Genomic DNA, 12,944 nt, shown 5'->3' with positions numbered 1-12,944 from the left:
TTATTTTTAAGGGGAGGGGTTCAGTCCAGCAGGGGGGTAGCATCTGTCTTGCCTACAGAAGGTCTCGGGTTCAACTCTCTACAGCATTGTCAGGTTAGGCTCACAGCACCCCTAGTCTGAAACCCCGGAGAGCTGCTGCTGCTGCCAGTCAGTGTAAGCCAGGGGTGGCCAACTTCCAAGAGACTGCGATCTACTCACAGAGTTTAAAAAGTGGCAGTGATCTACCCCCCTTTTTGGGGTTCAGGTCAAAGTTGTGGAGCTTTTTTCTAAGAAGGAAAGCCCTGGTTTTTTTTTGGGGGGGGGGTTTCACGTAAAAGTTGTTGAGCTTCTTTAGGGAAGAAAGTGACGTTGAGCTTTTCAGACGTCCAGTGATCTACCGGTAGATCACGATCTACCTGTTGGACATGCCTAGTGTAGGCAATAGCTAAATGGACTCCCCCAACGGCCTTTCTCTGTGTAATGAACCTTTCTGACTTTCCACATTCCATTCATGGGTCACATCAAGACTCGAGTGCTGCAGTTGCCCCAGCTGCTGGTTTGGCTTATGGGGGGAGCAAAGGCTTCCTTTCCTCCAAAAACTTTTCTCCCCACCCCACCCCGCCCCCGTTCCGTTTCCTCTTCGTCACAAGCACTTCAGGATGTGCAGATTGCACGATGTCCCCCAAGGGCAGCTGCACAGCCGGCCAATGCGTGCCCCTTTCCGGACGGCACAGGACTCCCCGGCATCACACTGCAAGGTAGGAGAAAGAGAGAGAGGCGGAATCAGAGTTGGAAGGGACCCTGAGGGTCCTCTAGTCCAACCCCCTGCAATGCAGGGATATGCAGCTGTTCCTGGAAAAGTCTGGGTGATGTTGGGGGGTAGGTGTGTTGTGGCACGAGAGGGGTGTCCCCCACCCACTGCATCAATGGGGCTGGGGAATATCTGGTTTATTCTGGCATTGCAGGGGGTTGGACTAGGTGACCTGCAGGCTCCCTTCCAACATCAGCAGCTGATGGTGGACCTGCAGAAAGGCGAAAGGCTATTAGGAAATGATTTATAATGAGTTTTTTAAAATGTTAAAGTGGTGATTCCCAAGAAACCTGAGGCTTCTTTTTTGTTAGACCAGAGCTTCCAATGGAATTCTTTAATAATAATAATAATAATGATGATAATAATAATAATAATAATAATAATAATAATAATAATTTATTATTTATACCCTGCCCATCTGGCTGAGTTTCCCCAGCCACTCTGAGCAGCTTCCAACAGAAAAATAAAATAAAATAATCGATTAAACATTAAAAGCCTCCGATTAAACATTAAAAGCCTCCCTAAACAGGGCTGCCTTTAGATGTCTTCTAAAAATCTGGTAGCTGTTTTTCTCTTTGACATCTGGTGGGAGGATATTCCACAGGGCGGGCGCCACTACCAAGAAGGCCCTCTGCCTGGTTCCCTGCAACTTGGCCTCTCGCAACGAGGGAACCGCCAGAAGGCCTTCAGTACTGGACCTCAATGTCCGGGGAGAACGATGGGAGACGCTCCATTAATCTTTAATCTGTTTATGTACCATGTTACGATGGCAGTAAGGATACATGCAAAAATGGAAAGGAGGCAGTCCCAACAAAAGAAAATTGGCTTATGAAGCGGATAGAATATGCTGAGATGGCTACTAGACTAACTCTGAGAATTAAAGAATGAGAAAAAATTCCTTGAAGAATGGAAATATTTTGTAGAATATTTGAAAAAAAATATGGTTATGTTAAAACATATGCAGGATTTAAAGTATAGCAACAGATGAGAATTGGTGGTTAAATGATTTAGAATTAACACATATAAGGGGTAAAATAGAAGTAGTATAGGAGCATAAAGCTTCTAAATTACATTTTACCCATCATATATATTATAGAAAAAAAACACCATGGAAAGCTGGATCTTCTCCCAAAGATGTCCAGCAGGGCAGTGGAGGCATAATAATTCAGGACAATTCATAATGCAAGGGGGAAGTATGCAAGTCTGAGAATACTTACGGAGGGCACCCAGCCCAGCTTTTTCTCGATGGACGGCAGCTGGTGGTTCTTCAGCTTTTCCAGAACCTCTTTCAGGGCTCCGATCTGCAGAGCGAAAGGGGGGCAGCATCACTCAGAGAAGGGTAAAACAGGCCCCCCCCACCCGACCCCTAAGGAGCTGAAGGGGTGCAGAGGAGCTGAAGATTCGGAAGGGACATCCAAAAATTGCAGAGTGGGAAGGGACTTCCAAGGGTCATCCAGCCCAACCCCCTGCAATGCCGGAATCTTTTGCCCAACACGGGACTGGAACCTGCAACCCTGAGATTCGGGGTCTCTTGCTCTCCCAGCTGAGCCCCCCTACTCTGAGCAACTTACCCTCCCTCTTCCTCCCCACCACCAAGGATCACTTTCCCAACTTACCATCTCCCTTTCCTCCTGGCTCTCCTCGGCACCCACACCGGCCCCCCGGAGTCCCACAGCCTCTTCTCTGGCCCCCAAAAGCAAGAGGATGGAGAACCCTATGCAGAGGATGGGGAGCTTGGAGCTGGCCATAGTGCTGAATCAGGACCCGACTGCCTTCTCCTCCTGGCCAGCAGAGAAGGTTTTATAACCCTGGCTGAGATTTCCATGCCTCTTGCAAAAAAAACCCATTGGTGTGTCTGGTTCTGTATTCCCACCCCCCTACATTTTTTGGGGGGGGGCTTGTCTTGGGAAGAGGTGTGGGTGGACCTTGCATTTTGGAGACAGACCTCAATGCCAACCCCATGTCACCCAATTTGCACCCACAGGAGAATTGCCCCTGCGGGTGCCATGAATTTTTCAAGCAGCCGTGTTGACTCAAAGGAGATAATTACAAAAGTTTCCCCCAGGAGGTTTGGCAGGGTGTAATTGAAAGCCAAGAGGCACCCTCTTCCTCCACCCCCAAACACGCACACAATGGGGTCATTTTGAAGGGTTTCCAACTGCGTCATGGCCGGGTCACCCAATATCCTAAAGTAAATAAATATCCATCAAGGGGAATTAGAGTCCACAGAGAAATGGGATCGTGGTGAGGTTTTTTCTCCACCCACCCCAAATGCAATAAATTAGATCGTGCTGTGAGTTTGAAGGAGGCCTAAAAACCTCCAGCCTCACTCAGGGGCCAAGCCAGTCCATTTTAATCACTCCAGCGGTATTTGTCTGCCACGGGTCCACTAAAATCAGGAAGCACCGTATAAATGTGTTAAAGTAGTAAAATTAAGGATCGAAAAACAGGATCAAAAAATATTCTTATACGCAACTGCAGCCACAAGAATATTAATAGCCACATATTGGAAGAGACAAGATATACCAAAAATTGATGAGTGGCAGGGAAAATTATTTGGGTATGTAGATTTAGCAAAATTAACCAATTCGATTAGAGGCGGCAGTAAACAAAATGTTGAACAAAATTAAATGGTTGTAAAGTGATGAAGCGAAACAAAATTAGGTAGGGCGATGGCAAATAATCCGTTGTTTACCACACTGAAATGGTGTAAAAACCGAGAAGTATCTAGAGGCATCCCCAAACTTTGGCCCTCCAGATGTTTTGGACTACAATTCCCATCAGCCCTGACCACTGGTCCTGTTAGCTAGGGATCATGGGAGTTGTAGGCCAAAACATCTGGAGGGCCGCAGTTTGGGGATGCCTGCTTTAGTTGAATTAGGGGACACCTAGCGGGCTCTAGCCGAGAGAAGAGGGAATCTTCTAAAGGGGTCTAGTGAGTTCCGCGTCACTAAACTGAGCCGCCCACTATTAGTTTACCTTCTTATTTACATTTAGAAGACATTGAGGGCTGCCTAAATGGATATAAGAAACTGGTTCCAAAAAGGTAAGTTAAGTGATTTCTGTAGAAAATTAAATTTTAAAGGGTAAAGACCTGACTCAGAAGTACAATGGGAGAGGACAGACTGACTGGGTTGTGTTTGATGAGCGTCCATCGGAAATTCTTCAAGGAAAATCAGGACCGGATTGAAACGAAAGTTTTGAACACGTTTTCTTCAAACCCAAGAAAAATGATATTAGTATAAGACATGTAACTAGAATATATATATATATAATTCAAGCAAATAATTGTAATAACTACCGTAATAAAGCACTGCTATGATTATATATAATTTTCTTAAAATTTTGGTTTCATTCGCCTTTTCCGTGCTGAAATGTCACAACCTGAATGACCATGGCTTGCCTCCCCCCCCCCCGCCTAGTTTTGATCCTGGGTACACCCCTGAATAAAACATCAAACATTAAAAAACTTCCCTATAAAACTTTCCTTCGCATAACTCCAGACCCTCCAATATTTCTCCAATGAAAATAGGAACGTCAGCCACATGCTCTTGAATCCCAGGAATTGCCGGGGGGGGGGGGGATTAATGTCTCCTGACTGCATGCAAAGTTTAATCCCTGAGCAGGTTAAACCCTGAAGGGGCGGCTGAGCAGCAGGAAAAGAGTGAGGAGTGATCTTAGAGGATTTCTCTCCATTCGGAAGGCTTCATAGAATCACAAAATTGTAGAGTTGGAAGGGACCTCAAGGGTCATCCAGCCCAACCCCCTTGCCATGCAGGAATCTCAGCTAAAGCATTCAGGACAGAGGGACATCTGCTTAAAAACCTCCAGGTAAGGAGAGCCCAAAACTTCCCTTCATCCTGGCTCAGGTTGTCGGGGCAGCGGCAGGATGGCTGGCTGCCCACGGTGGCGTGTGCGAGTCCAGACTGAGGGCATGAGGCAAACGGAAGGGCAGGCAGGTGACTGGTAGAGGGGGTGCTGCATGTACGAACATGAGCAGGGCTTGCTGGATCAGGCCAAAGGGGACCTATCTGGCCCAGCCTCCTGCTCTCACAGGGACCAAATGCACCAAAGGACTGAGGAATGTGGATAGATTGCCTCTGGACCTGGAGGCTCCATAAGTGCCTGGCTGCTGGCAGTGTGATGCTGCAGCAAAAAAAGGTGAATATTGTGTGTCCAGTAACTGGCTGACTGACTGAACCCAAAGGGTGCTCATCAATGGCTCCTCTTCATCCTGGAGAGTAGTGACTAGTGGGGTGCCACAGGGTTCTGTCTTGGGCCCAGTCTTATTCAACATCTTTATAAATGACTTGGATGATGGGCTTGAGGGCATCCTGAGCAAGTTTGCAGATGACTCCAAATTGGGAGGGGTGGCTAATACCCCAGAGGACAGGATCACACTTCAAAATGACCTTAACAGATTAGACAACTGGGCCAAAGCAAACAAGATGAATTTTAACAAGGAGAAATGTAAAGTACTACACTTGGGCAAAAAAAAAAAAAATGAAAGGCACAAATACAGGATGGGTGACACCTGGCTTGAGAGCAGTACATGTGAAAAGGATCTAGGAGTCTTGGTAGACCACAAACTTGACATGAGTCAGCAGTGTGATGCAGCAGCTAAAAAAGCCAATGCAATTCTGGGCTGCATCAATAGGAGTACAGCATCTAGATCAAGGGAAGGAATAGTACCACTGTATTCTGCTCTGGTCAGACCTCACCTGGAGTACTGTGTCCAGTTCTGGGCACCACAGTTCAAGAAGGATACTGACAAGCTGGAACGTGTCTAGAAGAGGGCAACCAAAATGGTCAAAGGCCTGGAAATGATGCCTTATGAGGAACGGCTTAGGGAGCTGGGTATGTTTAGCCTGGAGAAGAGAAGGTTAAGGGGTGATATGATAGCCATGTTCAAATATATGAAGGGATGTCATATGGAGGAAGGAGAAAAATTGTTTTCTGCTGCTCCAGAGAAGCGGACACGGAGCAATGGATTCAAACTTCAAGAAAGAAGATTCCACCTAAACATTAGGAAGAACTTCCTGACAGTAAGAGCTGTTCGGCAGTGGAATTTGCTACCAAGGAGTGTGGTGGAGTCTCCTTCTTTGGAGGTCTTTAAGCAGAGGCTTGACAGGCATATGTCAAGAATGCTTTGATGGTTTCCTGCTCGGCAGGGGGTTGGACTGGATGGCCCTTGTGGTCTCTTCCAACTCTATGATTCTATGATTCAGTTATGGCTGCCACAATGGAAGAAGGATGTTGACAACCTGGAAACATGTGAAGAGGAGGATGACCTACCTGTAGATGATCAAGGGTCTAGAAACCAGGCCTTATGAGGAACGGTTGAAGGAGCTGAGGAGAATGAAAGGAGATATGGCAGCCATCTTCAAATATCTCAAGGGCTGTCACATGGAAGAGGAAGCAAGCTTGCTTTCTCCTGCTCTGAAGGGTAGGACTCGAACCCATGGCTTCAAGTGTCAAGAAAAGGGATTCTGTCTAAACATTCGGAAGAAACTTTCTGAATTTATGAGCTGTTTGACAGTGGGGAGGTTGTGGGCTCTCCTTCCTTGGAGGTTTTTGAACAGAGGTTGGGTAGGCATCTGTCATGGATGCTTGAGCTGAGATTCTTGCATTGTAGGGGGTTGGACTGGATGACCCTCAGGGTGCCTTCTAGCTCTACGATTCTACGAAAAACAGGATACTGAGATTGTGTATGCATGCACACACTGTACATTCAAAGCAGACGCCTTCTCCCAAAGAATCCTGGCAACTTATTACCACACCACAACCTTCTGCAAAGTCCCTGGAAATCTAGACCCAAAATATATGCACTCACCAAGACTATGTCTACCTGAAGCCCAGATGTGGCAGAGGGAGGCCAATGAAGACTTGCTTTGATGTAAATTTTATGTTGATTTTTTTATGGGGTGATGTCTCTCATGGATTCACTGTCACCAATAGATATATTTCTAGAAATAGTTGCAATTCCTGCATTGCAGGGGGTTGGACTAGATGGCCCTTGGGGATCCCTTCCAACTCTACAATCCTAAGATTCTATAATTTTTTAAATATGGATTTTTTAAAGCCATTGATGTCTTTACTCTGAAGTCTCTTCAAGAGATCACACAGGAAGCAATTCGCAAATGGAATCAGATTAACAGTGCTTCTTTTTTAAGAATGGCAACTTAAGCAATTTAAACTGATTTATTAACGAACAAACATGGGCTGTTCGAGACTCGTGCCTTACATGGAAAAAAACACCAGGCATACATTGTACATTTAAAATGGCTGGGCCAAAAGAGGCTAAGAGGGCAGGATCAGGCCTCCCTGATTCAAATGCCAAGCGCAAACACTTTGCTACTGCCAAGACATTTATTTGGTTCTGTTTGAAGGAACTGGCACCCTGCTTTTCAGAGATAAAAATCCTCAGAATTTACCCTTTCCTTCAATATATTTTTTAAAATATATATATATGTAAAAACAGTAACTCGGGGGGGGCAGTTACAGGTGCTGCTTTATATTAAACTACAGCAATGCAGCTGCATCTTCAGAGGGTGCAGGATCTGGATCCTCCCCACGCCACAGGTGAGGATGCTGGGGCCGTTGCTGTGGCAACCAGCATCTTCACTCCACAGGGGAGCCTTGCCCTGTCTCTTCTGGTTGCCATAGCAACCAGGGAGGAGAGCATCATTTGAGCCATAGCAGTGACAGCGAAGGACAGAGAGGGCAACCGTTGCTTCTCTTTCCGGGAGCTGCCAGTAGCACAAGGTCGCAGTCCGTTCACAAGGGCAACCCAGGCCAGGAGTGGGGGAAAGGGCCTTTGCACTCAAATCCTGTTAGTGGCTTTCCCTGTGGGGCATCTGGGCAGCCCCAGCGAGAAGGGGATCCTGGCCTGATGCAGCAGCCGGGCTCTTCTTATGGAACCTCCAGGTCCAGAGGCAGTCTATCTGGACCCCCTTGGTTTTCATTGATCTATGTGGGGTTTTTTGTCTGTTTGGCTGGCTGGTTCTTTGGATTGCCCTGGCCAAGAGAAAGCAACTAGCTGGTTCAATTAACAACAACAACCACAACAACTGCCTGGCTTTAATAATTATTTTGACTGCGTATTGTAGTTTATTCTGCCTCCTGCATTTCGTTTTTTCACAGAATCGTAGAACGATAGAGTTGGGAGGGAACCCTGGTGGTCATCTAGTCCAACCCCCTGCAATGCAGGAACCTCAACTAAAGCATCCATTTGCACTCCTGTCTGTTTGTATATCAAGTAGGTTATGCTTAAAATACGTTTGCAAGTTGCAAATGGGTGGGGTGGGGGGGTACTATTATCTATAATGCATGTTAAATCTTGCTCCATCTGAGGAAACTGTTTGCTGCTAGAGAATCTCGTGAGCTTGTCATGCCGATGTGGTGGACTTGCCCACTAGTAAGGGATTTCTGGGGAAATATTTATAATGAATTAAAGAGAGTGTTGAAAAACACATTTGTTAAGAAACCAGAATCCTTTCTATTGGGTATACTTGGAAAAGAAATTCCCAAGAAAGATGTAAGCTTTTTTCTGTATGCCACGACAGCGGCAAGAGTATTATTAGCTAAGAACTGGAAAACTCAAGAGATGGCAACAGTGGAAGATTGGCAAATGAAAATGATGGATTATATGGAACTTGCTGAGCTGACCGGGAGACTGCGTGACCGGGGAGAAGGAGCGGCAGAAGAAGATTTGAAAGATTTTAAAGTGTATTTTTAAAAGTATGGTAAAATTGAATATTGAGAGTAGATTTAGAAGTGTATAGAAACTGCAGGTTTGAGAACTATGTTAAATAAGTTGTTAGAGTGAGAGAGTTGAAATCGGAAGGAGTTTAAAATAATGAATTGGAAATTGCTAAAGATGAAGAGAAATGAACTGCAGATAGGGGGAATTCGGGGAAGTCCCCTTTTAGAATGTTAAAAGAAAATGATTTATTGTATCTTAGTATTCTTTGTTTTTATTTTCTTTGTATTGTCTATTTTATAGTGTTTTATGTTTGTCTTATGTATTGTTGGTTGTGTTTAATTGTAAAATGAATAAAAGTCATTTTTTAAAAAAATGTAATGCCAATTTTAAACAGCGAGGTGGCAGCAGCCGGCTATTTTTCCAGCCCTTGGGCTCTTGAGAACAATCATCCCATGGAGGTCTTGATCTTGAAGGTTCCCCAGTAATCAACCTTCAGTAAATCTGAGAATAAGGACGTCCGAAGAGCCTGGAGCAGCTGGATCAGGTCAAGGGGGGCCCAGCACCCTGTTCTCGTTTCTTAGACCAGATGGGGCGGGAGATTGCCTGCTCTGGATGGGGCTACACTTCCTCTGAAAGAGCAGGTTCGTAGCTTGGCAGTCCTCCTGGATCCGTTCCTGTCGCTCGAGACTCAGGTGGCCTCCGTGGCCCGGCGTGCCTTCCATCACCTTCGGCTGGTGGCCCAGCTACGCCCCTATCTGGACAGTATTTTTTATTAAAGATCTCTTGAATTACAAAGGTGTGTGCAGTGTCTCTCATATTTTTGCAAATCAGTTTCATTTGTTAAGAAGAAAGAGGGAAAACGAGGTAGATAGGGGGTGGGAGGGTGGATGGGGGTGGGATTAGGTGACGATGTTTCTGTTTTGCTTAATATATGTAGGGCTTGATGTCAGCTTTGTTTGTGTTGGTACTCCTTTATTCGCTTGTGTTCTTTTGGTGGCGAGAGAGATTGGGGTTGGCCAAGGGTGTGGTTGTTCATTTGTGATTGGCTATGATGGTCTTTGTTTTCATGTGTGAGTGGGGTGGGTGGGTATTTGGGGGTCAGCTCAGGTTAGCCATACTGATTTGTATGCTGGTGGTAAATTTTTGTCCTTATCTTGTTGGGCTGTTTACAGGTAGGTAGCCGTGTTGGTCTGAGTTGAAACAAAATAAAAAAATTCCTTCAGTAGCACCTTAAAGACCAACTAAGTTTTTATTTTGGTATGAGCTTTCGTGTACATGCACACTTCATCAGATACCAAATATCATCAGATACCAAATGATGAAGTGTGCATGCACACGAAAGCTCATACCAAAATAAAAACTTAGTTGGTCTTTAAGGTGCTACTGAAGGAATTTTTTTATTTTGTTGGGCTGTGTGTGTGATAAAGGGGAACTATACCGGGGTGAAGGCATCCTCTTCCCATTTGCCCCCGTGCCAGTTTCAGCTTGTTGGTTAGTTTTTCTAGTAAGGCTGTTTCCCCTACTATTTGGTACCATTGGTCCATGCTTACTCCTGACAGGTCTCTCCAATGTCTGGTTATGACGTTTCTGGTTGCTGAAAGTAGGTGGGTTATGAGGTCTTTGTGGTATAAATGAGCATTATCACCTTGGAAGATGTTTAGTAGGGCCAATTCTGGGGTAATTTCTATTACTTGTTCGGTTATTTTACATATTTCTCGTATGGTTGTTGTCCAGAACAATTGGATTTGGAGGCATTCCCACCACATGTGGAGGTATGTACCTATGGAAGTGCACCCTCTCCAGCATTTTGGTGAGGTTCCTGGGCGTATCAGCGCTAGCTTTATTGGTGTTAGGTACCACCTGTAGGCGAGTTTTAGGGTGAGTTCTTTCCTTTTCATTGATATGGATTTAAAGGGGGGTTTAGACCACATTCTGGTCCATTGGGTAGGGTTGATTTCATATCCTGTGTCATCCTCCCATTGTCTTTTTATTGTGTCTAGTGGGTTACGTAGGGCTTCCTCTGAAGATGGTTCGGAAACTTCAGCTAGTGCAGAATTCAGCAGCCAGGTTGCTCACCGGGACAAGACTGTTTGCTGTTTGAGCATATTACACCCATCCTGGTCCGACTGCACTGGCTGCCAATTAGTTTCCTGATTCAAAGTGCTAGTTTTGACCTCTGAAGCCTTAAGAGGTTCAAGACCACAATACCTCAAGGAGTGTCTCTCCCCATATAAACAGACACTGAGATCATTTTCTGAGGCCCTTCTTAATGTGCATCCTCCATGAGAGGTCCAGAGGGTGGCATTTGAGAACGGGTCCTTTCCTGTGGTGGCTCCCTGTTTGTGGAACACTCTCCCCAAGGCACCAGCTGAAATGATTCCTCTTCTTCCAGGGTTTTGGCTGATTAACATCCGGTGCCTTTTTAAAATGTGTTTGGGGGGGGGCTTATTGGTTGTTCTTGTTTTTATTATTTCTGTAGGTTTTTTTTTAACCTTGTATTTTCATGTTGTGACTGAGGCACCCTGAGATCTTCAGAGGGTGGTATACAAATTTAATAAATAATTATAACAATAGGTAAAGGTAAAAGGACCCCTGACAGTTAAGTCCAGTCACAGATGACTCTGGGGTTGCGGCGTTCATTTCGCTTTACAGGCCGAGGGAGCCAGCGTTTGTCTGCAGACAGTTTTTCCGGGTCACATGGCCAGCAGGACTAAGCCACTTCTGGCGCAACGGAACACCGGAACCAGAGCAGTGCATGGAAACGCCGTTTACCTTCCCGCTGGAGCAGTACATATTTAGCTACTTGCACTAGCGTGCTTTCGAACTGCTAGGTTGGCAGGAGCTGGGACATAGCAAGGGAGCTCACTCTGTTGCGGGGATTCGAACCACTGACCTTCTGATCGGCAAGCCCAAGAGGCTCAGAGTGGTTTAGACCACAGCGCCACCCGCGTCCCACAATTATATTATATATAATTTTTATATTATATGTAATAATAATAGTGCGGCACAATTCCTGACGGGAACCCAGCACTCAGAGATATGTTGCTGTTTAGTCGTTTAGTCATGTCCGACTCTTCGTGACCCCATGGACCAGAGCACGCCAGGCACTCCTGTCTTCCACTGCCTCCCGCAGTTTGGTCAAACTCATGTTCGTAGCTTCGAGAAAACTGTCCAACCATCTCGTCCTCTGTCGCTCCCTTCTCCTTGTGCCCTCCATCTTTCCCAACATCAGGGTCTTTTCCAGGGAATCTTCTCTTCTCATGATGTGGCCAAAGTCTTGGAGCCTCAGCTTCAGGATCTGTCCTTCCAGTGAGCACTCACTCAGGGCTGATTTCCTTCAGAATGGATAGATTTGATCTTCTTGCAGTCCATGGGACTCTCAAGAGTCTCCTCCACATATCTCCCTCCAGAGATATGTACTGCTTGCCAATTTGCCAAGTTCAAGGCACTGTTAGTAACACCTTAACAGTTTGTGACCCATCTGGCCATTAATTCAGTTCAAATTATTATTGTTATTAATATATACATTTAGAGAAGGTGATAGAATTTATGGAACTGTCTGAGTTGACCGGGAGACTCTGGGATCGGAGTGAAGTAGCGGTGGAAGAAGATTGGAAGAAATTTGAAATTTATTTAAAGAATAAGCGTATAATAGATTAGAATCAATGGAAGTGAGGGAGATACAAAGAGGCTGTAGATAATACAATGGTGTGAAGTATTGTTAGAAGATAGTTATAATTCAATTAAGAGGAAAGATATAAGTGTAAAATGGTAAGATATAAAAGATAGAGAAATAAGGTAATATTAAAGTAAAATCTCTAAATCTTATATAAACTCTAGTTTATATAAGATTTAGAGATTACTAAGGATGATCTGTAAAGGAACGCAGAAGGAGGTGGAATGAGGTAGATTAGTCAGTAGATTAGAAATAAGGGTTATAAATTAGAATTTTTGTTTTTGTATTTTTTGTATTACGTATTTTTTGTGTTTTTTATTTTTGTATGTTTTTGTGGTTTGTTAAAAAAAATTAATAAATACATTTTAAAAAATAATAATACTGTATATACATTTAGTTGTCTCAAATCAGCTTGCAACTTGAAGTTTAAGAGAATAAAACATTATTTACTAAATGTGCTTATTATGCAGCATTAGAACAAGGACAAAAGGCTTCCCCAACCCTGGGAACCTCAAGCCTTCTCAAGAGACTAGTCCTTATTGACTAGGAAAGCCAAGATGATCAAGGGCCTGGAAACCAAGCCCTATGAGGAACAGTTGAAGGAGCTGGGTATGTTTAGCCTGGAAAATAGGTGACTGAGAGCCATCTTCAAATATCTCAAGGGCTGCCACATGGAAAAGGGAACACGCTTGTTCTCTCCTGCTCTGGAGAGTAGGACTCTAACCCATGGCTTCAAGTGACAAGGAAGGAGATTCTGACTCAACATCAGGAAG

General features: G+C 44.8%; 1 protein-coding gene across 1 annotated transcript; it reads right to left on the bottom strand.

Moving 5' to 3' along the window:
- Positions 1-622: 622 nt before the first annotated feature.
- Positions 623-2,538, bottom strand: LOC118086340 (cocaine- and amphetamine-regulated transcript protein-like). The gene is made up of 3 exons (XM_035117837.1): positions 2,407-2,538; positions 2,008-2,091; positions 623-730 (listed from the first exon to the last, which is right to left on the bottom strand). Exons 1-3 carry the CDS (start codon positions 2,536-2,538, stop codon positions 623-625), a joined length of 324 nt encoding a protein of 107 aa, XP_034973728.1.
- Positions 2,539-12,944: the final 10,406 nt, after the last annotated feature.

This window comes from Zootoca vivipara, chromosome 6 (assembly GCF_965207765.1).
Source record: "Zootoca vivipara chromosome 6, rZooViv2.hap1.1, whole genome shotgun sequence".
Lineage (NCBI taxonomy): Eukaryota > Metazoa > Chordata > Lepidosauria > Squamata > Lacertidae > Zootoca > Zootoca vivipara.
Note: the sequence above shows the minus strand (reverse complement) of the source record. Positions and strands in the feature narration are given on the sequence as shown.

What these genes read in the sequence shown, in the direction of transcription:
- LOC118086340 (XM_035117837.1), bottom strand. Translation starts at nt 2,538, where the DNA reads ATGGCCAGCTCCAAGCTCCCCATCCTCTGCATAGGGTTCTCCATCCTC. An exon ending in GCCAGGAGGAAAGGGAGATG is followed by an intron (nt 2,092 to 2,406) that starts GTAAGTTGGGAA and finishes TTCGCTCTGCAG; the next exon opens with ATCGGAGCCCTGAAAGAGGT. An exon ending in AGCTGGGCTGGGTGCCCTCC is followed by an intron (nt 731 to 2,007) that starts GTAAGTATTCTC and finishes CCTACCTTGCAG; the next exon opens with TGTGATGCCGGGGAGTCCTG.